At 54.3% G+C, this 27,541-nt stretch overlaps 1 protein-coding gene across 1 annotated transcript in view; it reads right to left on the reverse strand.

Moving 5' to 3' along the window:
- Positions 1 to 1,714: 1,714 nt before the first annotated feature.
- Positions 1,715 to 27,541, reverse strand: part of WNK2 (WNK lysine deficient protein kinase 2) — a 136,341-nt gene continuing 110,514 nt past the window's right edge. The window contains 9 exon segments of the mRNA XM_031654036.1: positions 1,715 to 3,041; positions 3,283 to 3,394; positions 12,193 to 12,449; positions 13,936 to 13,980; positions 20,540 to 20,638; positions 21,432 to 21,623; positions 22,629 to 22,790; positions 22,793 to 22,836; positions 26,804 to 27,492. Of these exon segments, the coding sequence (XP_031509896.1) occupies positions 2,887 to 3,041; positions 3,283 to 3,394; positions 12,193 to 12,449; positions 13,936 to 13,980; positions 20,540 to 20,638; positions 21,432 to 21,623; positions 22,629 to 22,790; positions 22,793 to 22,836; positions 26,804 to 27,492 (1,755 nt within the window). The 3' untranslated portion in view covers positions 1,715 to 2,886.

Here is a 27,541-nt window from a genome sequence, read left to right on the forward strand (position 1 = left end):
CACTGGTGTTTTCCCTGCCAGTGCAAGTGAATTCTGGAAGGAGGGTGCCTGGGAGGTGGGCGTGGGGGTGGTGGGTGGCTTCAAGCCTCCGAAGACCAGAGGGAAGGCCCTGCCTCATGGAGCGCTGTGAGCAAAGGCCAGGAGGCACCCAGCACCCCGAGTCCATGCCAGCTGGCATCGGGGGAACGTGGAGATCAGCCTCCCGGGGGCCGCCACCTCCAGGGCCCTGCAGGGAACAGGGCTGCCCTGAGCGTGCCAGGGCTCTGGGAATGTCCCCCCACCGCCGTCACATCCCAGTCACCTGGCTGGCAGAGGGCCACCAGAGAGGAAAGAGTTTGAAAAACCAAAGTCCTTTCTGCCCCAAAATATTTTTTATTCTTGCATTACATTTGTGTTTCCAATTGTGAATAAAAAATGCTTAGAAAGTGGTTACAAAACAGCGTGAACTGGACAGGAGGAGCAGCTGGCCCTGAGGGTCCGTCATGTCTCCACTTAGACGGCGTGAAGTGGGCCTGGCGTCTAGGCGGGGTCAGTCAGGCTTCTCACCCTCAGGATCTGGAAAACAAAACCGCGCACTCACTGTGGGCCCGCTGCGGTGCTGGCCGCTCGCCGAGGCCGGGCCCTGACGCCCTCCCGAGCTGCCGACAGGAAGGCCGCGCCAGCTCTGCCGTGACCCACGCCCTGTGTAGATGGTCTTGTCCTCAGCATAGCCCTGGCAGCCTCTGTCACCTGGGCCGCCCTTCTCTGTGTGACCGGTCAGCACACTGAACGGCTGCCAGAAACCCAGACGCTCAGCTCCTGGACTGTCCGGAGCATCTGGGAGCGAGCTGCCCCCAACACCCAAAACAGGAGGCTCTGGGACGAGCGCTCCTCCTCCCTCCATGCAGAAGCTCGAAGGCTGGCGCTGCAGCTCTCTGAGGAGGTGGCCCCACAGCCATGGCAGCCCCCACAGTGGACCGGGCAGGAGACACTGGGACCCTCAGCTTGCTCACGGTGAGGCCTGCGATGCAGCATGTGCAGGAGGGACTGCAGTCAGCTGGAGGCTGTCTTTAGTGGGAGGCCGGGGGGCTGGCTGCCACCATGCACTGTGCCCCCAGGATGAGTCCCCACCCTGGATGGCCACTTTCCCTAAGGCCCCTGTGCCTACCAGGAAAGCCACTGCCCCTTGCATAATACCCGGGCAACCCCAGCCCCAAGTCCTCTCTCAACAAGCCCAAGCTCGTCCAAGGACCTCCCACCTCCCCTGAGCTCGGCCCACCTGGAGCAAAGAGGGTGGCCCCAGGGGCTGCAGCAAGTGATGCAAACCAAGCCTCCTGGAGACAGGGGCTGCAGGTGTGTCTCGCTGACCAGGAGGCTGGCTCCCTCCATCATGGGCACAGCCTGTGGCACTGCTAAGCGTAACCAGGTGCACAGTGGTAGGAAGCCCAGCCAGCGAACCCGACCGGCAGAGCTGACTGTGCTCAGGGCCCAGGCCACAGCTGGCAGGGGCAGTGTTGGGGGCCAGGCAGCCCTGCCAGATGCCCTGCTCTCAGACCCCTGCCAGGGCCAGCCCTGCCCAGCATCCGGTGGCACCCACAGCCCCTCAGTGCCCTCCTCCAGAGGTGTGGATGCAGCTGAGCCCAGTACTGGCTCCCAACTCCTGTGCTGCCTAGGAGGCTGGTTGGTTTGGATTTTATATGGACAGAGGGTAAGAAAAAGATGTTGTTTCACACTGTTTTCGAGCAAAAGTGTTTATTTTTCTCCTTCAGATATACAATCTCTTGGGGATTCCGTGCCACTGACCACCATGTACGAGGAAGGGATTCACAGGCAAGGGGGACAGGTGAGGGCAGCCCCCACTTCACTCAAGGAACAGGGCAAGGGGGCCCAGTACAGAGAACAGAAATCTCTTACGACAGCATCGTGCCCTGGCAGAAGATTCTGCATAACACCTAGAAAATTCAATTCTAACTGAATTGATGGAATAATAGATTTGAACCAAAATAATGTACCCAGTTCTAATAAGTACAGAAACTATACAATTCACAGCTGGGCAGTCCCAAGCAGCCTGCTTTCCAGCAGGAGGTGGAGGAGGCTGGGGCCTTCCCCTCCCACCAAGGGCTACGTTGTGCCCGCTGGGGACGAGTCCCACTGAAATCTCCAGAAGAATGACCCCGCCCTCCGCAGAGCAGACTGAGTGGTGGACAGGAGAGCGGTCTGCGTGCCAGGGGTGAGCAGAGCCGCAGGCCTCCATGGAAATCATGGAGAAGGGAGGGAAGTGGGCAGGAGAGAGGGCAGCCTCTCCAGCTGAAGGAGCTGTGCTTGTCTCCACAGGGTGGGCGGGCAGCCAGAGTTTCTACGCCCAACACACACCTTATCCTCACAGCAGCCCACTGGCGCCGAGGCATGTTTGCTCACCTAACGTTTTCTGGTGGATTTCTCATGGCCCAGTGCAGCAGCTGACATTCCCTACTGCGCAAGCAGCTCCGCCAGTGTGCCCTGCCCCAGCGTCCTGCCGTCTCTCAGCCCCTGGATGAGCCCAGGGAACCGGCACTCTACTGAGGACAAAGCAGGGCTCGCCTAGCACTGGAAGCTCTTCAGTACTTAAGGTAGCTAATTCAATGTTTTAAAAAGGCATTTACAACAGAAAACCAAAGATTGAACTTCAGCTTCAGATTTGTAAACCATTCACATCTCTGCAACTTAAAACAGTAAATAAAGATTATCAATGCACAAGCCAATTGCAAATGAAACCTTTTCCGATAATTTTTTTAAACATATCTTTTCATCAGGGAACGGAAAAGCTGGCATTCAAGGCACTGTACTTCTGCAGGGTGACGACAAGTTTCTAACCACCAACTCAAGTATAGGAAGTGGGTGTGGAGACGGCGCGTGGACCACAGGAACCTAGGAGCGAACAGGGTCTGAAGCCGCAAAGGAAGCAGTCTTGCTGCCCACCCGCTGTCCCCCTCGCGGCTGAGTGCTGTGCCCACAGCAGGCGGTGGGGGGGACTTGGAGGCCAAACCACACCTGGTTTCTCCGGGCGGTTCCGCGGGCACCATCTGGCAAGGGACAGGGCAGAAGGCTACGTGATCCGCAGCCGGGCGCCGGGCATGCTGACCACAGGTGGCCGCAAGAAGACCGGCAGCACGGGCACCTGCGGGGGGCTCCAGCTGCCCTGTGCCCCCAGCTGGCCCACCTGGCCTGCCCAGGGCCCCCAGGACACTGGAGCTGGGAGCAGGCCTCCGTACTGACCCAGAGGCAGCGCACAGGATGGGGCTGGGAGGCTGGAGAGGGCAGTACCTGGTGTGGGCACGGACAGGGCCGGGGCGGCTCCGGGAATGACCGTGGTGGAGAGAGGGCCGGGCGCTGGGGGCAGACGTGGCATCCCCACTCCTGCTCGAGGTGCGGTCATCTACAAAACACAGAGACGAGAAGAGGAAGGTACACGTGGCTGCAATCAGCTGGCCTCCCTGAGTGGCCCCCAAGGTGCCACGGTTTCTCCATCCTCAGGAGACAGTGGTCCTGGAACCTGCGGTGACAGGCACCCCCTCAGGGCTGACACCAGAATGATGGTGTGGGGCCACGAACCATCACCCTCCCTTGTTTGCTTCCCCAAGCTGCAGCCTGATAGTCTCTAGGCCACACACCCGATGTCCACCAGCCAGAACGGGCCTTGGAGGAGGACTGGTGGGGCCTGGCCCCTGAGGGCGCGTAAGTGGCCCCACACGCCTCTACTCAGCCACCACAAAGGCCTCCTGCTTGGCTGCTCAGTGCCCGCACAGGAGCATGAACCACCCAGGAGCTGGCAGGCGCAACGCCCCAGGACCTGGGCAAAGCAAGCATGCAGGGAGGTGGTGGCAAGGCAGCCCTTCCACTCTCCCAGCCCGGGGAGAAGCCGTATGCGGGGTGTGCCCCAGGAAGGCAAGGCTGCTGGCCACGGGGAGTCACTCCGCTCCACTCCAGGGAGGGCCCCACTAGGCACTGGTCACAGGTGCATGGAGGGCACTCGGCGGCTTCCACACCCCTTCCTGGAAATCATGCTCAGCAGCCAGGGCTGGAGGGGCCTCCTCATCTGGAAGGGCCTCTACAGAACTAACAGCTGAGCCCCTGCCCACAGCAAAATGCCCAACACCTCCCCGAGGTGCCTCCATGCTTCCAGTCGACACAGCAGGGATCTCCAGGCGGGCAGGAAAAGGAGTCACCCGCACAGAATGGACAGAGAGAAGGAGAACTGGCCTCGTGCAGATGATAAGACTGTGTGTGCAGAAAACCCACAAGAACGGACAAACCAATTCCTAGAACTAATAGCAAATTTAGCACAATCGCAGGATATGAGATATGAAAGTCAACCATAGTTTTATATTCTAGTAACAGGAAGCTGGAAAAGGAAATTTAAAGAAAACTAATATTTATGATAGCATTCCAAAACATCAGCTACCTAGGGATAAATTTAATGAAAGATGTATGACATCTTTACACTGCAGAGAAACAAAAAAGATGCCAGTAAATGGACACCACGTTCACAGGAATGCTCGTGTTGTTCGTATGTCTAATCTCACCCAGCTAATCGGCAGACTGAGTACACTCCCAATCGAAATCCCAGTAGGCTAGCCTGCAGAAAGTGACAGGCTGTTCCTAAAACATATGCAAATATTAACGACCTGAAAAAAATCAAGAAATTCTTGAAGAAGATCAATACTGAAAGTCTTTCCTGAGCAAAGATTAAACTTCCTAGAAAACGTCAGTCATTAAGAGAGTGTGGTGTTGCCACAATAAGGGAATTGCTACAGGAAACAAAATAGCAAATTCAGAAATGGACCTACACACCGAAGGCCACTTGACAAATGTCTGCCCAATTCCAATTCAATATGGAGAGGAAGGGACTGGAACGATCAGATATGCATAGAGGAAGAAAACAGACTGACCTCTACATCAGAATATACACGAGAGTTCATTTGAGATGGCTCACCGGACCAAAAGCAATAGCTAAAGCTGCAAAGCTTTTAGGAAAAACAAAATTAAAATTTTTGCCATTTCATGTTCACCACTAAGAAAGCAAAAACAGAAGCCACAGATCAGTAGACTATATCCATTACGGGGTCTTCAAAAAGTTCATGGAAAATACATATCATGAAAAAACTATGCATGACTTTCAAAAAAGATCTTCGCACCCAAATACACTTGTACTAACTCATGATAACACGTCTGAAGAGGAGGCAGTCTGAGGCGCTAAGGAGGAGAAGATTTCAGTTTGAAAAGAGCCTCCATCACACTAACGTGAATTCTGCCAAGCAAGAACCAACATCAGCTGGATGGTGAAGCTTGGGTGGAAGAATGGTGAGATCACTGATGCTTTCTGAAAAGTTTACAGGGTCCATGCCCCCAAAGAAAACAGCAGTTTACAAATGGTTGACTTGTTTTAAGAAGGGATGGGACCATGCTGAAGACAGAGCCCACAGTGGCAGGCCATCCGTATCACTTGGTGAGGAAAACACTCATCTGGTCTGAGCCGTAAGTGCAGAGGACACTGGATAACAGCAGAAGCAGTGGCCAACACCGCAGACATCTCAGTAGGTTCAGCTTACACAATTCTGACAGAAAAATGGAAGTTGAGCAGACTTTCCACTCAGTGGGTGCCAAAACCACTGCACCGAGATCGGGCGCAGGGAAACAGCAGAACTGTCCGTGGAAACTTTGAACAAGTGGGATGGAGATCCTGAAGCTCTCTTTGAACTGTAACGACATGAAACATGTTTTTCCCACTGTGGTCCTGAAGACAAAGAGCAGTCAAGGCAATGGCGCTGAGGGCTGGAAGTGGTCCCATCAGAGCAAAAGTGGGCCAGTCAAGAGCAGAGATTGTGGCAACAGCTTTTGGGATGCTTAAGGCATTCTGCTTGCCGACTTTCTGGAGGGGTAACAAGGAATAGTGGCATCCGCTTAGTATGAGAGTGTTTAGGGAACATTAGCCAAAGCTTTAGCAAAACCCCCCCGGGAAAGCTTCCCCAGAGAGTCCATCTCCATCATGACAGTGCTCCTGCTCATTCCTCTCAGCAAACAAGGCTGATTTTGCAAGAGTTTCCATCGGAGATCATCAGGCATCTACCCTGCAGTGCTGATTTGGCTCCTTCTGACTTCTTTTTGCTTCCTAATTTTAAAACATCTGTAAAGGGTACCCATTTTGTCAATTAATAATGTAACAAAGACTCAATGGCCATGGTTAAATTCCCAGAACCATTAGGTCTTTAGGGAGGGACTAAATGGCTGGCATCATTGCTCATAAAAGTGTCTTGAACTTGATGGCGCTCGTGTTAAGAAAAAAGTTTATATTTCTTCTCTAGTAGCTGTAACTATAGGTATGCGCCACCATGCCCAGCTATTTTTTTTTTTTTTCGACAGGGTCTTGCTCTGTCACCCAGGCTGGAGTGCAGTGGCACCATCTCAGCTCACTGTAGCCTTGACCTCCCGGACTCAAGCGATCCTCCTACCTCAGCCTCTTTAGTAGCTGTAATTATAGGTATGAACCACCATGCCCAGCTATTTTTTTATTTTTATGTTTTTTGAGACAGAGTTTTGCTCTCGTCGCCCAGCCTGTGGTGCAATGGTGCGATCTTGGCTCACTGCAACCTCTGCCTCCTGGGTTCAAGCGATTCTTCTGCCTCAGCCTCCTGAGTAGCTGGGATTACAGGAGCCACCACCATGCTGGGCTAATTTTTTTGTTTTTGTTTTTGTTTTTCCTGTACTTTTAGTAGAGACAGGGTTTCACCATGTTGGCCAGGTTGGTCTTGAACTCCTGACCTCAGGTGATCCACCCGCCTCAGCCTCCCAAAGTGCTGGGATTACAGGCGTGGGCCACCGCACCTGGCAGCCCAACTAATTTTTGTATTTTTTGTAGAGATGGGGTTTTGCCATATTGCAAAGGCTGGTCTTGAACTCCTGGACTCACTCAATCCACCCACCTCAGCCTCTAAGTGCTGGGATTACAGGTGTGAGCTACCATGGCCAGTCATATATTTCTTATATTTATCTTTTAATTTCATTGTTCTGTGAACTTTTGGAAGTCCCCTTGTATACGACAAAAGATATATAATGAACACCCACAAATCAATAATAAAAAGATAAACAAATCAACTTTTAAATGGTCACTATCCTTGACCAGTCACTTTTTAAAAGATGGCTGATAAGAATATGAAAAGGTGCTCTAAGGCAAATTAAACAATAATGAGAAAACTACTATTAGACCTCAAATTTTTTTTGCAAATAAAATTTCAACTACAATGTTCTACACACAATATTTTAAAAGTCACAAGAAAAGACAAGGCAATGTAAAGAAAAACTAGGCCAAAGAGCAAACAAAAACTAAAAAATATTATGTGAAGGAGATACAAGATAGAGATTTTTGGTAGAGAGTTAGAAACCATTTTTTTTTTTAAAGATACGGCAGATGTGGTTAAAAAAAAAAAATTCAAGTGAAAAACACAATAACCCAAATTAAAGACTGAATAGATAGGTTTAACAGCAGTTTAGACACAAAAATTTACTGACCTAAAATCTAAAGAAAATAAAACAGGAAGGTATGATTCATTCAGAGGAAAATATTTAACTGACAAAAACATCCCCAAGGAAGCCTAGACATTGGACTTAGTAAACAAAGGCTTTAAATCAAATATCCTAAATGTGCTCAAAGAACTCACGGAAGCCACGGACACAGAACTGCAGGAAGTCAGGAAAATCACACAGGAACACGACGAGGATATCAACAGACAGGAATTATGAAGGGGACCGAGTGGAACTAGAAGAGCTGAAAACAGTAACTGACATTTACAAATTCACTAGAGGGGTTCACTGGCAGATCTGAGCAGGCAGAATAAAGAATCAGCAAGCTGGAGACACTTGAAATGATTGTGTGAGAAGCAGAGGAAAAAGGTGGCAGAGTGGACAGAGCCAGAGGGGTCTGTGGTCCACCATGAAGTGGATGAGTAACACACTGCGGGAGTCACAGGACAGGAGAGCCCAGAGATGAAGGTTAACTCACGCTGCAGTGACTCTCCACGAGGGGGCCAAGACCATTCAAGGGGGAAAGCAGTTTTCAACAACTTCTGTGGGGAAAACTGGATATGCACATACCAAAAAAAGAAGGTGGAGCCCTGCCTTGCCTCACAAAAATCAACTCTATCCCAGCACTTTGGGAGGCCGAGGCAGGCGGATCATGAGGTCAAGACCATCCTGGCCAACATGGTGAAATCCCGTCTCTACTAAAAATAAAATAAAATAAAATAATTAGCTGGGCGTGGTGGCGGGCGCCTGTAGTCCCAGTTCCTTGGGAGGCTGAGGCAGAAGAACTGCTTGAACCCGGGAGGTGGAGGTTGTGGTGAGCTGAGATTGCGCCACTGCACTCCAGCCTGGGTGACAGAGTGAGACACAATCTTAGGAAAAAAGAAGAAGAAGAAAAAATCAACTCATTCTAAATGTCAAAGCAAAAACCAGAAAACTCTTAATAGAAAACTTAAGGAAAAGGTTTCACGACATTGGATTTCGCAGTGATTTCTTGGATATTACACTAAAGGCATAGGCAACAAATGAAAACAAGACAAATTTTAAAACTTTCGTGCATCCAAAGGCACTACCAACAGATCATATATCTGATAAGGGATTAATATCTGGATTATGCAGAAAATTCCTAAAACTCAACAATGAAAAAAACAAGCTGATTCACACATTGGCAGAAGACTTCAATAAATACTTCTTCAAGGAAGACATAGAAACAGCCAATAAGCACATGAAAAGCTGCTCAATGTCACTACTTAATTAGGAAAATGTAAAGCAAAACCACAAGATACCAATTCACACCTGAGAGGATGGCTCCCATCAAAAACCTGAAAGGATGGCCAAGCGCAGTGGCTCACGCCTGTAATCCCAGCACTTTGGGAGGCTGAGGCGGGTGAATCACTTGTGGTCAGGAGTTCGAGACCAGCCTGACCAACATGGTGAAACCCCGCCTCTACTAAAAATACAAAAATTAGCTGGCCATGGTGGCAGACAACTATAATCCCAGCTACTCGGGAGGCAGGAGAATTGCTTGAACCTGAGGGGTGGAGGTTACAGTGAGCCAAGATCGTGCCATTGCACTCCAGCCTGGGCCAAAGAGCAAAACTCTGTCTCAAAAAAAAAAAAAAAAAGAAAACAACAAAAAAACAAAAACAAAAAACCCAGAAAGGAAATCTTCTGTTGGCACAGATGTGGAGAAACTGGAAGTTCTGTGCACTGTTAGTGGAAATGTCAAATGGTATAGCTGTTATTGAAAACAGTTCCTCGAAAAACTATCATATAATTATCATATGATCCAGCAATTCCACTTCTGGGTTTATACCCAAAAGGATAAAAGCAGGATCTTGAAGGGATACTATGTTCACAGCAGATTAATAACAGCTAAAAGATGGAAGTCACCCAACTGTCCACTGACAGAAATGACAGACAATCCCATAACAGGATTCCACTGAGAATGGATGTGGTACACAGATACAATGAACTATCTCTCGGCCTTCAAAGGAAAGGAAATCGGACATGCTACAACATGGATGTCATCAAGGGTGCCCTTGGAGGACGTTTTGCTAAGTGGAATAAGCCAGTGGAAAAAGACAGACACTGTGTGATTCCACTCTATGAGGTACATTGAGGGGTCAAAGTCAGAGAGACCGGAAGCAGAATGGAAGTTGCCAGAGGCTGGGGGAGGGACAATAGGGAGTTATTATTTAATGGGTACAGAGTTTCACACAATAAAAAAAGGTGGAGATGAACAGTGGTGGTGGCAGCACAGTATTCTGGATTTATTTATTTTTGAGACAGCGTCTTGCTCTGTCGCCCAGGCTGGAGTGCAGTGGTGCGATCATAGTTCACTGCAGCCCCGAACTCCTGGGCTCCAGCAATCCTCCCACCTCAGCCTCCCGGGTGGCTGGGACCACAGGCATGTGCAACCACGCCTGGCTGATTTTAAAAAGTTCTGATACATACTGCAACATGGATGCACCTTGAAAACATTGTATCAAATGAAATAAGCCATTCACCAATCATACACATACTGTATGGTTCCATTTATATGAGGTACTTAGAGTTGTCAAAGTCATAGAGACAGAAGGAAGGACAGAGGCTACCAGGGCCTGGGAAACCAGAGGTGCCAGAGAGAGGGCTGGGGAACTAGTGTTTAATGGGGACAGAGTTTCCTTGGGGAAGATGAAAAGGTTCAGTGGATGGATGGCGATGGTTGCACAGTGCTCTGAATGTACTTCATGCCACTGAACTGTACGTTTGAAAATGGGTAAAATGGTAAATTTTGTGTTTTATATTTTTTGCCATGACAAAAATAATAGTTTAAAAAAACCCTTATACTTAAAAAGAATCCAGAATATCTGAACAACAGTTAGCTCTGCTAATTCTGAACGCCGATATAGCTGGAGCCCAGGCAGCAGAGACGAGCCTGCCCAGGCTCCAGGTGCAGCCTCACAGAGCTGTGGGGCCATGTTCAGGATTCCTGACTTTGTCCTAGAATAATGGGGTTCCACTGAGAATCAATCTGAGGACTCAGACTGGCGGAGGTGTACCTGTCAAGAGGACCCTGCAGTGGTTCAGAACAGAAGCCACAGTGGTGGAGCTTGGGAGTGTGGATGTGGAGAGAGGGAAACAGATTCAGCTCCAGCATCTGGAACAGCAACAAAGACTGACAGCCGGGTCAACAGCCAGTCCCGGAAGATCTCCACAGACCGAAAGCACCGAGTCTGCTCTCCTAGCACAGTGCAGCCACACGAAAACACACTGACAAAAGGTCATCTGAAAACTAACAACCACACTTACTTCCAATAGCAACAGAAATTATACAATATTTTCAAACAAAAGTTAATGAGAAGCTGCACACTTTTGGGATGCAGCTAAAACCATCAGTGGGCACTTTATACCCTTGAATGCTGCCTACATTATCATGGAAAGGCTAGAAATCAATGAACATGTCTTAAGAAACTTTCCAGAACAACAAAATTAACCCAAAGATAGAAGGCAAGAAATAAGAAAATAAATTAATGAAACATACACTAAAGACTATCAAACACAAAATGTGTTCTTTGAATGGGCTAATAAAATGTACACCCCTAAGGAGACTGCATAAAGAAAAAGAAAGAGCAAAGGAGAGGCAGAGAGAGAGGAGGCAGAAATCACCACCATCAGGAATGAAATCAGGACATCACTGTAAATCCTGCAAATGGAAAAAAACAAAAGCTATTATGGATAATTTTATGGCAATTTACAATTTTAGATAAATTTAGAGGAGAGATACCAATCGCCAGAAAGGCAGAATTTAACAAAACGAAACAGAAAATCCAAATGGTGTGAAAAGGTTAGAAGAAATTGAATCCATAGTAACAACTGGACCCTCAAGGAATGAATAGGTGTGTGATAAATACAGCAAAAATGTCAGTTAGAGTGTACATAGTGGGTCTAACTAAGGATGTTCACGGCAGAATTTTCAACTCTCCTGTGTGTTTGAAAATTTGTAAGGTAAAAGATCATAGAGGAAAGTATCCCACGCTAAAAAATAGAAAAACAAAACTCCAGCCCAGATGGCTTCACAAATGACCTTTACTAAGTATCTGAGATAGAAATAACACCAGTCTTCCACGAACCCTCCAGAAAGCTGGGAAACAGCAGATGCTTCTCCAACTCGCGCTGACATCAGAACAAGTTAGGTGTGAAACCTAGGACAGCAGGTCCTCACTTCTGCCCCACGTTGGCTCAGGTGCGTGTGAGCTACGGCCCGAGGCTGGTGTCACTTGGGTGACATGGCCAGCTGCCCTGGTCTCCAGCCTGGGCACAAACAGAACCCAGGCAGAGGTGGGCCCGTCCGCCAAGACCGGGGCCACCTGCTCTGAGTGCAGGGCTCGGGCTGCCCAGGCTGGGGCTGCTGCTGTATCTGAGCTGTGGGGTCACAGCCCCGGCCTGGCCTGGCCTGGCCTTTCCACCTGCCAGCTGCAGAGCTGTGGGCGCGTCGCTCACCTCCCAATCTGTAATGTGGAGAAGCCTAGTTCTTGGGGCTGTGGGGAGAATGAACTCGGATCATGAAAGTGAAGAGCTTAACTGGACGCCCCTCTGCCACACAGGGCACTAGCAAATGCTGGAGGCAAGGCTACCCCACCCCAGGAGCCCCCGCCCCGCCCGCCCGGCACTCACAGCCCGCGCCTCGCCAGGGGCAGCCCAGCCTGCCTGGGCCTCCATGTCCTGCAGCCTCTGGGTCTGTTTCAGCTGGTTGAGCGTGGGCTTCAGCTGTGCGGCCCCCACCGTCTTGCTCGTCCACTCATCCACCAGCTTGTGCAGGTCGTCCGTGAAGGTGCCCTTCTTGTTGTTGCTGTTGTTCACCTGCGCCTGGACGTGCAGGGCGGGCTGGGGGCCTGGCTCAGGGCCTGGGGCCAGGCTGCTGGTGGAGGACCCTGGGGAGTCACACACAGGCCAGGATTGGTGACGCCACACATGCGCCCAGGCCCCCAGTGGGCTGGCCGCATTCGTTCTTACGTGACAGCTGAGACAATGGTCTCACTTGGGCCAGGCAGCACCTTGCTTCAAGAGGCGGTCGGACTAAGGGGCCTGGCTGCCCAGGGTCAGACACGGTGGGGCATTTCCACGGGCTGTGCCAGGTGGCCATCACCCACCTCAGAAGCCAGGCCAGGGGACAGGACCCTGTAGCCGCCGGCAGCCTCTGCTCAGCATCCACTCTGTGCCCACCGCTGCCCGTCCCCAGACTCACGTGTGAGAGAGCTCAGGAAACTCCTGGCACAGCCAGACACACTGGGCTTCGGCGTCACGGTGCCTAGAGTCAGGTTCCTCGGGCTCTCTCTGGCCTGTGCATCCTCAGCCGTAACATGAGGACGCGGGGGCGGTGGAGTACTGTGTGGGCGCTCAGCACACGCGGCTGGCTGGCCTGCAGGCGGCCCCCTGGCCCGCGGGAAAATGGCTGCCAGGGCTGTCTGACTTGCATTCCCATGAATTTTAATGGTCTGGTTGTTTGGAATTCCAGACGTAGAAATTGTCCTGACCAGAGCGTTAGAGGAAGGTATTCATAAAGGGTACCCATGCCTGGGGCTGCCTCATGAGGCCCCACCGGCTCCTGCCGTGGGCTGCGGCCAACGCCCTGCTGCAGGAGTGAGCTGGGAGCCGCTCTGCTGACTATTAGCACACCAGAGCACTCGGCTGCTTCATTCAAAGCATAAACGAGACTTTAAAATTTTTAAATCATACCCTTTCCACGCAACACATGTCATTTCTGGTTGGCAATTTTGAATAAGCCAATTTAAAAATGTTCTGCATAGAAAAACAGCCTAATGACCATCTCTTCAAACAAGCTGTCCCAAAATGTAGTGGACTTTAGTGGCTAGCAATGAAAAAGCACAGACACAGACAATTAAAAATTAGTGATGAGATTTGACACACATGGAGCTATTCCTACATGAAAAGTTCAGCCAGAAAAGAAAAAAAAATTTTTTTCAAGAGAGAAAGATGAGAGAGAGAGAGAAGGTGAGTGGCCCAGGGAGACTAATATCCACTCAGTCCTGGCATCTCTCCTCGTGGGGAGGCACTCATCTTTAGGACTTCAAGGAAATACTCATTCCTATGGTTTTGGAAAAGGAGCCAATTAATGATTGGCAATTCGCGGGTGTTCCGGGGAAGGATAAGCCCGTTAGATGTGAACTGGCGAGACCGCACAAACTCTAGGCGCCACGGAGACACACGGGGGAGCCGAGGGCAGCGATCCCGCCAGGCAGAAGCGAAGCGGCGCCTGGCCGAGAGGCATGGAGCAGGCGCGGGGCAGGCACAGGGCCGGCCCACGCCCGCCCAGCCGCGGGAACCCTGATGTGTACTAGCCACGAGAAAGCCCATGCAATGAGAGAGGACAAAGGGGGAAAAAACCCGGATAATTACTACTGCTGTGTTCTTTGCCTAGGCAGAGACGCTTCAGGGCAGACCCTGCAAGGGAGAAAGAAACGACACAAGACCACAGAGTTAGGCAGAACAGCACACACCGGGACACGCTACCACACTAAGCAAAAGTCGTCAGTGTGCAGGGAGGGGCAGACACAGGCAGCAGTTCAGAGAGAGGGCCGACCCGGCTGGGGGAAACGGGGCAGCCCCCGGAGAGAGGGTGCAGGCTCCCACGAGCTTCGCCGAGGGGGCAGAGGTGCCAGGGCCAAGCCCCCAAGCTTCAGGGAGAAGTGTTTGTCTCTAGAAGCATATTCAAAGAAAAGTAAAAGAGAAAGAAAAAAGAAAAAAAGAAAAAAGCAAAGCACAGCGCTTGGCTTTCAAACATCAGGCTTCTGGGAGCCCCACTGACGGAGGCAGGACACCCTGCTGAGAGTCGGCCACGGGAGCTCTGGAATGGAGCCGGGCACGGCTGGGCTTGGCCGCCGAAGCCCATCAGAGGTTTTCCAAGTGCAAAAAGATACATTGTTTTGCAGGTTGGAGGCCAAGTCTGGATCTCAGATGGCTGCCTCAGGTGATGAGGTCAGCGGCAGGCATTGAGTAGAGGACCCGAGGGTTTCTATCTAGGGACTGACCCCAATGTCTGGGGACACTGCCGCCTCATTACAAGTCAGTATCCACAAGGGGTAGGGCAAGGCCTCAGCCTGGAACACTTCTGGCCTCCTTGTAATTGGGACCGCCACTAAACTGACTGGTCCCAACTACCCAGAGGCCACCTGGTGTACACTGAATGCAACGTCCTAGCCAGTCAGTGCCCAGCCTGGTGGGGACAAGGTCCCCAGGGCAGGCTGGGCCGGAAGGCGCGGCCATCCCCGCTTATCCTTATGGGCAGGCAGAGCTGGGACGGGCAAGAACAGGCTCAGGCTTCCCCAAGGTCACTCAGCAAAGCCACACTAGCACGGAGGCTCTGTCTACACTCCAGCCCACACTCCCTCCGCAGCAGGGAGCTGTTCCCGAGAGACCCAAACAGGAGCGACTCTGATCTTCCAGGGACTCAGAAAACCTGGCAACGTCTGCCTGCCTTCTCCAGAAGGGCCCATGCCTCCTGCCTCGGGGGACAGTGGGCAACTTGTTGTCCAGCTCCTCGGCCCACGCTCGGCCTGAGCTGTGCGTCCTGGACTTGGAAACTTAGCTCAACTGAGTATTTTTAGTCCATTCTGTCTGTTCCTGAGCTAATGTGGGGAAAGAAAGGTGAGGTGGCGTTCTGTTGCAGACTTTACTGTTCAAATAAAAAGGAGGGAGCCCAGCGGGGGGGGATTCAGACCAGTAGGCTCTGGGTGAGCAGCTCCGAAGGGCTGTTCCCTGGCTGCTCTGTTCTGAGATGAAACCCTGCCAGGAACACAGAGTTGATATCCCCTCGATGGCTCACTGAAGTTTGCAGGGGAGGTATGGCTGGTTTTCTGTAGCGCAGGAGGGGCCCCTGAAGTCTATGATGTAGCCTAGGGGGGATCCAATGTGTAGGGGCACTGGGTGAGCACCAATTTCCCTGGCAGGCTTTGTGGGGGGCTATAGCCCATGGTCCCATGTAGATGGCCCTAAGCCAGGTGCTTCAAAAAGCTGCTCTGTGCCTATCTGGTAGCTCTTGGTGTGGCTGGAACTCTACATTCAGGGCTAATTCCTGGCTGTTGCCATGCTGGGAAGAACACCAAACAGGCCAGCTGCCGGCTGGGAACCACCAGAGGGAGCCTGGACTTGCGATCAGAGCTGGGACTGACTCACCACCCTGGGAACCCGGGGTCTGGGGTGTGTGGACACCGCACCTGCTCAGAGCCAGGGAGCAACCCTGGCCCACGGAGGCCTCCATGGGCCCTTCCTAAACTCGGGCCCCAGTGACCAGTGTGCATACGGCTCCTAGACCTCCGGGCAAACTGATGGGTGCCAGCCTTTCAAGGCCACTCACAGCAGACAACTGGACTGGGGCAGAGACCTCTCCACACTCTGGACAGCCCTGCCCATCCTTAGGTGGCTCCTTAGTCCACCTCTCCAGAGCCTCAGCCTGCATTGGGCGCTGCCCCTCACTTGCCCACCATGCAGATGGCACCCGAAGACAGCCCCCCGGCCCCCTGCCACTCGCTCTGTGCCAGGACAAGCACCCACACCTCCTGTCCATAAGGCAGCAATGGGAGAACGAAGGAAACTTTCAGGAGGCTGCTGATTGATGCCAGGCCCACCTCGGTCTCCCGGTGGGGCTTCCGTCCCTAGCCAGGCCCAGGAAGAGGCAGCGCCAAGGCCCTGGACTGCTCAGTGGTGCTGGGGTGGGGGCTTGGCGGCCTCATCCCAGCTGTTGGGAGATCCGCTGCTTTCTTCCCAGAATGTAAAGTGGCAGCACACAGGACGACAGGAGGGCCGGCTCTTGGACTTGGCATCTCCTGCTTTTGTGCAGCCGACATCGGCTGAACCCCCGAGGCACAAGCGGAGGCTCCCTCCCCACTCCAGCCCTGATTCGCTCCGGCACAGAAACAGCCTGCTCTCGGGTCAACGGCCCTGGCCTCTGGGTGGCCCGAGCACCTGCCCCGTCCAGACCCTCAGCCTGTGGCCAAGAAGACATCTCAACCACGAAGGATTCAAACTGAGGGTGTGTGCCTGGGACAGGGGGCCTAAAACGTGGTCAGCCCCTGAGCGATCTGTCACACTCACTTTTCACCTCACAGGGCTCAATACCGCCCAGCAGCCCACAAGACAGCCAGGGCAGCTCACCTCCCGTCACGGGCACCCTGGTGGCTTCACCTCAGTCCCCTACAACCTCCCACGCGCCCTCAGCTGGTCAGCCCCCACCACGGTCAGCACTGGCTCCTTTTTCACAAGAGAAAAACGGGCATCCAGGGACGAAACCCCTTTTAGGGTGTCTACGTATTGAACAACCATGTTTTTGAGCCAAAAACTGTCTACAAAGCATGCATTGGGAAGCAGGATCCGCCTTGGCTCTGCCCAGGGAGACCTGAGGCTGTTTTCTTGTTGCCCTGAGCGAAATGACCCCACACTGCACTAGGCCCTGTCACACACAGGCCTGCTCCACAGACAGCCCACAGTGGTACGCAGCACTGACCACGCTGGCTGCAGAGGGCAGGGCCTGGTGGGCGCAGTGCAGGGTGGGGGCCCTCCTCTCTGGATGCCCTCTACCCCGAGGCCGCCTGAACACCTGCTGCAAAGGGGCTCGCTGAGCACGCACTCTCTCCCCGCCGGGAGGGATGAAAGCATTCCACGGTGGGAGAAGGCCTAGAAGGGACCGTGCAGTGACACCGGAGGGTGCCTGAGCCAAACATGCTGCAGCCAACAGCCAACATGGAGAAAACCCAAAGAGAAATCCCGTGGCTGTAGCGTGCAGAGAAAGGCCCACAGGGCGCCAGCACCTGCCTGGTCAGCTGGGAGGATCCAGAAGGACCCGTTTCTAACCAGCAGAACCAACAGAACCATGACCAGAGGTGCCATCTCAGCATCGGCACCTGACCCTCCTCCCCGTCTCCAAGGGCAACATCCCTTAGAATGCACTGGGCCAGGTGAGGTGGCTCACGCCTATAATCCCAGCACTTTGAGAGACCAATGTGGGTGGATCGCTTGAGCCCAGGAGGTCTAGACCAGCCTAGGCAATATGGTGAGACCTTGTCTCTACTAAAAATACAAAAAAAAAGTAGCTGGGTGTGGTGGTGCAGACCTGTGGTTGGGAGGCTGAGGTGGGAGGATTGCTTGAGCCAGGGAAGCAGAGGTTGCAGTGAGCTGAGATCTCGCCACTGCACTCCAGTCTGGGTAACAGAGCGAGACTTTGTCTCAAAAAAAAAAAAAAAAAAAAGACTGCTCTGGGGCACTGAGTCATGTGAGCTCCCCAGAGCATCTGCTGACCACAAGGGGGCGTCTGCAAGCTGGGTGACAGGTCTGTGCCAAGGGGCCCAGCTCATAGGGGTTCCAAGCAGGGGCCTTGCACTCCCTAGGGGTCTGTCCACCTGCTGCTCCCAGCCTCCACTGCTTTATTCCCTGTCCTGCACCTCGAGTCAGCTCAGGCCTCTGGAGGTGCCTGCGGCACTGCCCTGCTCTATCCCTGGGCACAGCCACCTGGGCACCCCCAGCCCACCCTCTGGCCTGGCCTCAACCCACCCTGCCTGGGGCCATTTTATCTCCTCTGATCTTCACAGAGGCCAGGATCCCTCTACACTTCAAAATTTAACACATTCTGTTTTCCTGGAACTTTCTCTTCCAGGAAGTGGGGTGCCCCACACCAGAAGAGTGAGCTGAAAGCTCTCCCTAGGCCCTAGGGAGCGACGGCTGGACAGGCTGCGCCAGCTGCCCCTCCCTAGCCGCGCCTTGGCATCCACCCCGCTCCTCCTCTACTTGCAGCGCAACCCCCGACCCCCCAGCATCTTCCATGCACCCATCTCAGCGTCTTCCTGCCCATCTGCTCACACTACCCCTGCCTGCATCCCTTCCTCCTGGCCTCCAAGCCTGGCGCAATCCCACGGCCTCCGCCCAAGTCCTCAGCCTCAGCGCTCACAGGGCTGCCCCCGCCCCTGCAGTCTTTCCTCTGGAGGTGCTTGGTCTCCTCACAGACCCCACAGCTCTCCCTTCTCTTTTGCGCTGCCCTGTGGGTTACCCAGGAGCGGCAGATGTGCCAGTGGATGGCTCAACAAGAAGTCCAGCCTCCAGAGCCCAGGGCAGAGACAGGAGGGGCCCGTCCCAGCCACATCCCAGCAGAGTGGCAGAGACTTCAGAGGCCTGGAGCTGATCCAGACAGGGCTTGAGAGGTGCCCAGGGCAGGGGCCCACCTGGGCTCTCCCTGGCCAGCAACTTCAGAGTGTCAGGGGATTGGGGGAGACGTTATGGCCCAAAAAGACTAAGACCAAGACTTGCCTGATGGGGGCGAAGCCGTGAAAACAAGCAATACCACAAAACACAGCACGGGGGTGGAAGTGGGGCCTGGGTAGGTGCCATACCCGACAGCAACGCCCTGCATTGAGTCTCCCAGGTGCCCTCGCCCCCAGTGACAGCCCCAGATCGAGCCACACACGCAGGAGCCGGAAGAGGAGCAGCAAGTGAGGCACAAGGCCAGCAGGGCCGGGAACCGGCTGCGGAGAAGGAACCACAGCTGGCTGCCATAAGAGGACCCAGAGACGCAGGGGTGTGGGGGGAGGCGCCCACCCCTCCCCAGACTCAACTCAGCAACTCACCAGACACCAGGCCGCCCAGACCCACAGACTAACGGCCCAGACGACACGGTGGCCGAAACAGGGCAGCCTGTTAAACAGACGAACGGGAAGCCCTGGGAAGGCCCTGGCATTTCTACATGGCCCTTGTGTCCTCGACCTGCCTGCCTGGAGAACGATGACCCACGTGGACCTCTGATGGAGTGGGTGGATGGCAGTGGACGCCTCCCACGGGCATGGCCTCTGGCTCCCAACAAGTACAATGTATCTTTATTGTACAAGCAAAAAGTCACGTGCCCCAAACCAGCATATCCAATCCAATTGTTAAAAAGCTTAATTTTCCTGTTAAAAAGACAAAAGCCTAAAAATCTCGCAGCTTTTGGTTCACTGGCCGATTGTCCTGAGGGTGAAAAACAGACTGCCTGCTTTGGGACTGGCCCCAGGCAGGCAGAGCCTTCCCTGGAGATGGAGATCCTGGGCACTAACTGTGTTCCAGGGGATCTGAGCAAGGCTGGGACTGGGTTTTGGCTTAGTAGCGATTGGAGGAACTGTGTCATTGACTTCATCCCTGTGGTCACAGGAGGTGACAGGAAAATACAGCAACTAAAGTGCTCCCACTGGCTGGAGGAAGGGAAGGAGCCGGCCAGGCAGGATGCATGCTCCAAAGAAGAGCTGCCCCGGAGGCCGTCACTCTCCTATTTTGGGTTGGAGACAGCGGTGGGTGAGGAGCAATGACAGAGGGGACCAGACCTGCCCTTCCAGTGGGGAGGGGCTGGGGAGGCCCGAACTGGAGCACGTTCTCTCAGCATTTCCACATGCAGGGCGCGGGGCGGTGGGTAGGCAGGGTACTGGGTGCTGGGATCTGGCCCTGGTACAGAAACCACGCCCTCCAGTGACCTTTAGAACCGTATAGGCTCACTATGTGCATGTCTTCACAGTCCAGACACGCGTGACACACACTGTGCATCTGGAGGAGGTTGGGGTTGTCTTTTTGTTGTCGCTGGAACTGGGAACAGCGGACATGTATATTTGCCACAATTGCAACAGAAAAAAAAAACTACATCCAACATAAAAAAAATTAAATAAATGAGGTGACGAAAAAAACGCAAAGGGCCCCAGACCATCTGGGCAGAGGTGCCCGGGGCGGAAGGCAGGCCAGCCGCTGCACATGCTTTCCGTGCCCAGGCACCAGCCATGAGCATGCACACGCGCTGTGCGGGGCTGGGGGGTAGGTGCGGGCGGCCGCCGCTCCGGGGACCGACTCATGGGGTTCCACTTTGATATTAAATAGGTGACTTCAATGGGGTGGGGGAGGCATCCTATGAAATGTATGAAAGGTAATGAAGACAGGGAGGGGGTCGGGGGAGAAAACCAAGGGCCAGGAGGTGATAAAATACAAAAGAACAAATACAGACAGATGGACACAGATACGGGTCCACTGAGGAATCGAGCACGAGGTTTGCTACTAGACTTATAGGTCACTCTCTCAGACGTTGGGTGGTAAACCGTCCAGCCTGCAAATGAATATAAAGGGAAGAAAACAAAGAGACACTCATCAAGTACAGGTTGCTGCGATTCCTCCTCCACACCAACAGCCACACCAGCCTCGTCACTTAACATCCACGGCTCCATCTAGCCCAGCCCGGAGCACCAAAGCCACTGACCATGTAATGGGAAGGAGGCAGCGGGAGAGCAGAAGAGAAGCAGCCCGGAGAGGGGCGGGCAGGGTGGGGTGGGCGGGGCGGGGCGGCTTCATGGTCACCATGATTTCTCTGGACAGAGATGGTGAGGACAGGAGAGCACCTTATTGAGCAGCTGCTGCTGTCCACGCAGCGTTGACGAGAGAATTTCCTCCTCAAGGCCAAACTCCCAGCTCGAAAGCTGTGCCCTCGTCCCCCCAGCCGGCCCTCTGGACTTTGGAAGGACCCGGTGTTTAGCACCATCTGGCTCCGCTGTGGGGGTGGGGGTGGGGCAGCCAGTGCCTGGGAACTGGCGCCGGAGCACACGGCCGGATGCCAGGTCCCCTGCCCTCCCCAGTCCTAGCCACTTCCCCAAGGTCCGCTCTAGCAAAGCATCACCTCCCCCTGAGCTGCTGACAAGCAAGACTTGGTGGTGGTTGGGACAACTCCATTCCTTTCATCCACAGACTACGTCTTTTTTATTTTCTTTCTCCTTTTTAAAAGAAGCCTCTCAACAGCCTTTGCCACAGCTCACAACCCCTCTACACAATACGGGCGTGCTCCTGGGGACACCACTGAGGCCCTACGTGGCTAGCACATGCTCGGAGACAGGCAAGCTGGAAATCACCTTGGCCACGCGCTCCGCCTCCATCACTGGCTAAGCCGGAGCAGATGTCCGAAGACAGGGAGGCCCGGACGGAGCAGGGCTGCTGGGTCTGCACTGCCTTCCCGCTCAGGCCCGTGCTGTCTGCAGTGAGCCCCGCACTGGCTTGGGCAGGGTCCTTAGCGGGAGGGCCTCTGCTGGAGTCAGCCAAGTGACCTGGGCGGGGGGAGAAGAGGCGACAGGCACGATGAGGCCCGCCGGGTCGGGGCTGTGTGGATCGAGTCTGTTCTGCCTGCTCGTTGCTGGGTGACCTTGGGGAAGCTCACATCTCCTGCAGAGCACAGGCACGTGGCCGCATCTCCCACACAGGAGTGATGGGGAAGAGCAAAGAAAGTGCCCAGTCTCTACCAGCCCCCACTACCATGCGGGACTTGTGTTGAGCAAATACAGTGACAGAAGACACACCCAGGCACAGAGTGGCCTGTGTACTTCTCATCTCAGTCTTCCCTTAGCTCTGGGAACTGTCTCTGAATTCGTGTAATGGGTATAATTCATGGATGTGTACCCCGAAGGCTGTGGGCTTACAGTGAGCTTACGGTGGCTTGCCTGGCATGCTTGGGGACTTGGGCTCACAGGGGCTCCAGCCCAGAGTGCCGGGGCTCTCAACCAGCAAGCAGGCTGCACTGCTGCTCAGCAGGCCTCAGGAAGCCCTGACACGCAGGGATGTGGGCTGGTGACTGCCCGGGGCCAGGACAGTGCCACTCCAGGACTAGGTGTCAGCTTTAACAAGACTGGGAGATCATCACCGTCCTCCCGTCCTCCCCGGCCCCTAACGACAGCTGCTCGGCTGGCACACACCGAGAAATGGGCCAAAGGAAGCAGCCGCCATCCGTCCACGCAGTGCCCTGCAGAGGAGCAGGTGAGGGAGGGCAGCCTGAGCTTCCCTGGCACAGCCTGCAGCCTAGGGGCTCAGGCCCAGCACTGAGCAGCCCCTGCCCACTCACGGACCTTGCCTCTCTCTGCATGAGGACAGAGGACCAGGACTGCCTTCATGCTGCAATGACTCCCCTGCTCCAGGGAAAGGAGATTCAGTAAGGGGAGACCCCCGAAAGTGGTCTCGAGAACCAGGTGTCACACTCTGCACAGGTTTTTCCTACCTCCCAGGCTCACTCAGGGGTCCCCAGGCCCGCTCCCATCCCAGCCCTGCGCCCGGAGGCCGACCTGTGCTGGAGGCCACGACCTTGAGCTGCCGCACCAGGGGGTTCAGCAGCTTGCCCGCCTTCAGCTTGCTCTTGCTGGTTTTCCTCCGGCGGCCAGTGGGGGTGCTGCAGTGGATAGCCTGCCTTGGGCAGCGGCCGCCCAGGCGCGTATACAGAGCCTCACATTCTGCTTCTGCTGGCTCTGCAGCTCGGAGATCTCCTTCAGGTGCCTCCTGCAGGACAGGAGGGAGCCATTGGCTCTCTGCAAGCTTCACTTGTAGCCTCCAGGAGGGAGGCTCGTGGGGAGAACATCATGGGTGCAGGGGTGGGCTCCCGCCCCTGTGCCTTGGCCTGGACCACTCAAAGCTGCCCGGGCTGTAAACGACACTGTGTTTGTTCACATCTAAATGTGGGGAGTGTTGGCAGTGGTGCCTCTAATCGATGTGGCCCAACGGCAACGCCAGACCAGCCCCTGCAAACTTCCAAATACCTAGATTCTGTCTCCTATTACTACAATGAAAGTCCCAAACACGAACACAGGCGAGGGGAAACCAGCAGGTGCCAGGCACCGGAGACTGCCTCTGTTTATCAGGCAAATGTGTGTTACTTCCCCCATGGGGGAAACAGAGAGTGGAAGGCCAAGGGATGCAGAGGGGAGGAAACAGAGGGGAAGAAGGTAGGGGGGTAGAATGGGGAGGGGAGTAGGCCGAAGGGAGGATGCGGGAGGGGAGGAGGCCAAGGGGAGGAAGGCGTGAGGGAAACGGATGATGGAAATGCTGGCGACCATGATAGATGACGGAGCAATGATGACGGATGATGATGATGCACGCGATGACAACCGAGTGATGCAAAATGCGTGATGATGACGATATGTGATGCATCGATGTGATGACGAAATGGCGAAATGATGATGACGCATGAAAACCGCTGGCTGTTTTGATGATCACGCACATCGATGATGACGGAGATGATATTACCGAGATGCCGTCAGCCGATGGTTGTCTACCATTAACAGCGATGTGATATCGAGCCGTGATGACGGAAATGGCATTATCTGGTCAATGATGTGATCCGGCCGATAAGATGATGGCTGTTCTGACACTGATGTGATGCAATGATGATGACGATAAACCCAACGCATTAACTTTGATGATGTGATGACGGATGCACATGACAGCTGGCAGCAATGACGATGCATTGACTGACGCATGTCTATGATGACCTGATGATGCGGCACGCGATGATGATCACGCATTCATCATGATGACGATGATGATGATGATCGCGATATTTTTCTGCCGCGATGCGGATGACGATGATGAACGCGATGATGAACGATGGCGATGCCTGATGATGACGCGATATTACCGGCGATACAAACGCGCCAATTTATGACAAATGCGATGGTCACCGATGATGATGCAAGATGTAACGACATTTACCGATCGAAGACGGGATGATGCGTTCTCGTGATGATGACGATGATGACGGAGATGCCGATTAATGACGGATGAACGATGATGTACAGCCAGATGGAGAGGAGACAATGGAGAGAGGAGGAAAGTGAGTTGAGGATGGAGAGGGGAGGAAAGTGAGGGGAAGATGGAGAGAGGAGGAAGGTGAGGGGAGGATGGAGAGAGGAGGAAGGTGAGGGGAGGAGGGTGAGGGGAGGAAGGTGAGGGGAGGATGGAGAGGAGAGGATGGGGAGGGGAGGAGCTGGGCCTCCCTGCTGCATCACAGTGCTCTGAGCTTCTGCAAGGCCCAAGGCCACCCCAGGGGCCCTGGCTGGAGGCCTGTAAACCCTTGCCTTCACCCCAAGTGCCCCTTCTCTTCCTTTGATGACAAGGAAAACAGGTAGTTCACAAGGTCGGAAATGAGGAAACAAGTTCTGATTTTACTCCTGAATTTCAACACCCGCCACATAGGCTTTTTTTTTTTTTTTTTAATGACTTCCTCTACTAAAAAAAGGAAATAAATAAAAACAAAACTCCAAACGGCTTTCTCCCTACAAACACCAGGGAGACACGGAATCAGATGATCTTCTGGAAGGGAGTACTATTTCAAGAGAGTGCTGACTGCCCCAGGGTTGGGGAACGGCTACGTGGGCAGGGGAGCGTCTTATCTAGGCTGGAGCTGATCCAGGCTGGTGGCTCTGCTCCGAGGCCGCACCCACATGGCCCAGCTCCCACGGTCCCAGACTGCAATGTGGCTCCCACACTGGGGGTGCCCTGACTGCTCCAAGCTGCCCCTGGGCTGCTCACCACAGAGCCCTGCAGCCTGGGACGTCTGAAAGCACAGCCTGGGCTCAGCACAGGGTTCCTGGAGTCCTAGGAAACCCCAACACTCATGGCAGAAATGCTGCAGTGAGGCACAGGCACCTCGGTATTCAGAGGGTTCAAGTGAAAGGAAGGTTGGGGAGCTGCTGGCTACTGCCTATCAGAGGCCAAGTCACCTCAATTCCCAGTTGAGGCTGAAAATTTACCCCACCCTCTCCTAAATAGCCCCCAATTCCCCCTGGACTCCACGGCCCTCCCAGCATCCACCTTCCTGTTCTTAGGCTCCTGGAACTCTCTCCTTCCGGTCCTCTCCCTGCCCGTTCCCTAGGCCCCACCTGCCCCTGGCTCCCAACCACTTCTGCCATTTCTAGTCCCTACCCCATTATCTCTACCCTCTGTCTCTGGCTCCTGGCCCCTGTCACCCAGGATATAGGCTCTCAGAGCCTACAGCAGCTCCTCTCCCCAGTGTTTTCACATCCACACCTTCCTGCCCCCCACAAGCCTCTCTTCGTAGCAGCCACAGCTGGGCTGTGGCTTGGCAACATCTCAGCTCCCCTTTGTTCCTGCTGACTCTGACCACTGTCTCCCCAGGGTGACATTCCTGCTGAGCAAACGTGCCCAGGATCTGCTGCCCTCTATCCCAAAAAGTTCTAGGTCATGCCCACCTTGGGCCCCATCCACTCTCTGGCCTCCACCAAGAGTCTGTTGAGCCATGTGGCCAATGGGGGCCACCCTCCTGGATGCCTCTAAGATCAGCAGTGATTCCACCCATCCCTACCTTCCTGCCTCTCCCAGCAGCTCCAGTTCCCTCCTCAGTTCTGCATGAACACACAGACACTCACTATATCCTCAATGCACGGCACTGACCACCCCACCAGCCTGGGCAGACAGTCTCTTAGCCCCTGTGCACACTGTGCAGAGAGGGTTCGTAGGAGAGAAAGATGTGCATGGCTCCTCCCACCTAAGCCTGTGATTTCCAACACGACTCGACTTACACATGTGCCTTCAGGCACTGGTGAATTTGGTGTCAGCCCTCCCATCCCAAAGGACATCTCAGTAACCCCCCAGCTGCAGCAAGACAGAATAAATATTTGCTGGATGAGGGAAAGAGACAAGTAGAAAGAGAGAGGAAGAGAAAGAGGGGGAGAGAGAGACAGAGAGAGACAGAGACAAAGAAAGGAGAGACATATAGGAATAGAGAGAGTGGCAGAGACAGAGTGAGGGGAAGCGAGACAGGGAGAGAAGGAATGAAAGGGGGGAAAGAGAGAGAGAGAAGGAGAAAAGAAGAAAGAGGGAAGGAGACAGATGAGAGGCAGAGAGAGTGAGGAAGACACACGCCTCAGCGATCCCCCAAGACATACCCCCAAGGGCAGCAGGAGGCGTGGCATCCAGAGAAGCCAGAAGCCAGGCAGACAGCAGGGTGGTGGCTGGCCCAGCCCGGAGGACTCTGAGTGGGAGACTGCCTACTCGAAACCACAGGGAGGCCAGGCCTGGTGGCTCACACCCGAAATCCCAGCACTTTGGGAGGCCAAGGCAGGTGGATCACCTGAGGTCAGGAGTTTGAGACCAGCCTGGCCAACATGGTGAAACCCCGTCTCTACTAAAAATACAAAAATCCGCCGGGCATGGTGGCGGGCACCTGTAGTCCCAGCTACTCGGGAGGCTGAGGGAGGAGAATCGCTGAACCTGGCAGGTGGAGGTTGCAGCGAGCGAAGATTGCGCCACTGCACTCCGGGTTGGGTGACAGAGCAAGACTGTCTCAAAAACAAAAGCCTTCATCACTCCCTTGTCACCTGCTTGGCAGCTCCAAGCGGGCGCTGCTTGGCCAGGACTTCAGCCCCAGTGCCAGGGTTCCCTCACAACCGGGAAGCGGTGCCACGGCCCGGGATAGGGGGCGGCGCTTCCCGCCCACAGGACCTACTTCTCCCGCAGACTCTGCAGCTCCTTCTTGATGTCAGCGTCCTCGAGCTCCGAGTCGTTGTCGCTGCTGATGTAGGACGACTGGGAATGGAAGGAGGTCACGCTGATCGTGGGGACCTTCATGCCTGCCCTGCTGGGCATCTCAGGTCCCAGCGAGCCGGCCCGAGAAGGCCTCTGCAGGAAGGCGGTGGCCTTCTTCACGAAGTCGCCGGCCACGCTGCCACTCCCGGGCAGGGACGCCTGTTTCTGCACCGGGGGTCTCGCCCGAGGGCCCTCGTCCCCGGAGTCGCTGGACACGGGCTCGCCCACGCCGACCTCGATGGAGGAGGCCGTCTGCGCCCGCCGCACCGCCAGCTTCACATCGGGGCTGGAGGGGGCCTCGTCCAGGTAGACATCGGGAGGGGCAGAGTACCTCAGGCTGTGGGGGGAGGCCAGGGTCCACTCATCCTGAGTGCTGACCACCGAGAAGCGGCCCACAGTCTTGGCTGGTGAGCTGACATCCTGCTGCTCTGTACGTTTCCGAGGGGACCCTGAAGCTCGAGCGCCGAGTGTCTGGGGGTGGCTGGCCTGGCCACCCGCTGTGGAAATGCCCACGCCACTTTGAGGGGGCTCTGCTGAGCTTTCTCCAGCGACTACGCCATCCCTGTCTGTGGGCTCCACGCGTGTAGGTCTCACAAAAGCAGGTACATCCTTCGGAAAAAGCGGAGATGAAGAGGTTTCATGTGAGCATCAGCTCAGA

The sequence above is a fragment of the Papio anubis genome, chromosome 13 (genome assembly GCF_008728515.1).
Source record: "Papio anubis isolate 15944 chromosome 13, Panubis1.0, whole genome shotgun sequence".
In the NCBI taxonomy this organism is placed as follows: domain Eukaryota; kingdom Metazoa; phylum Chordata; class Mammalia; order Primates; family Cercopithecidae; genus Papio; species Papio anubis.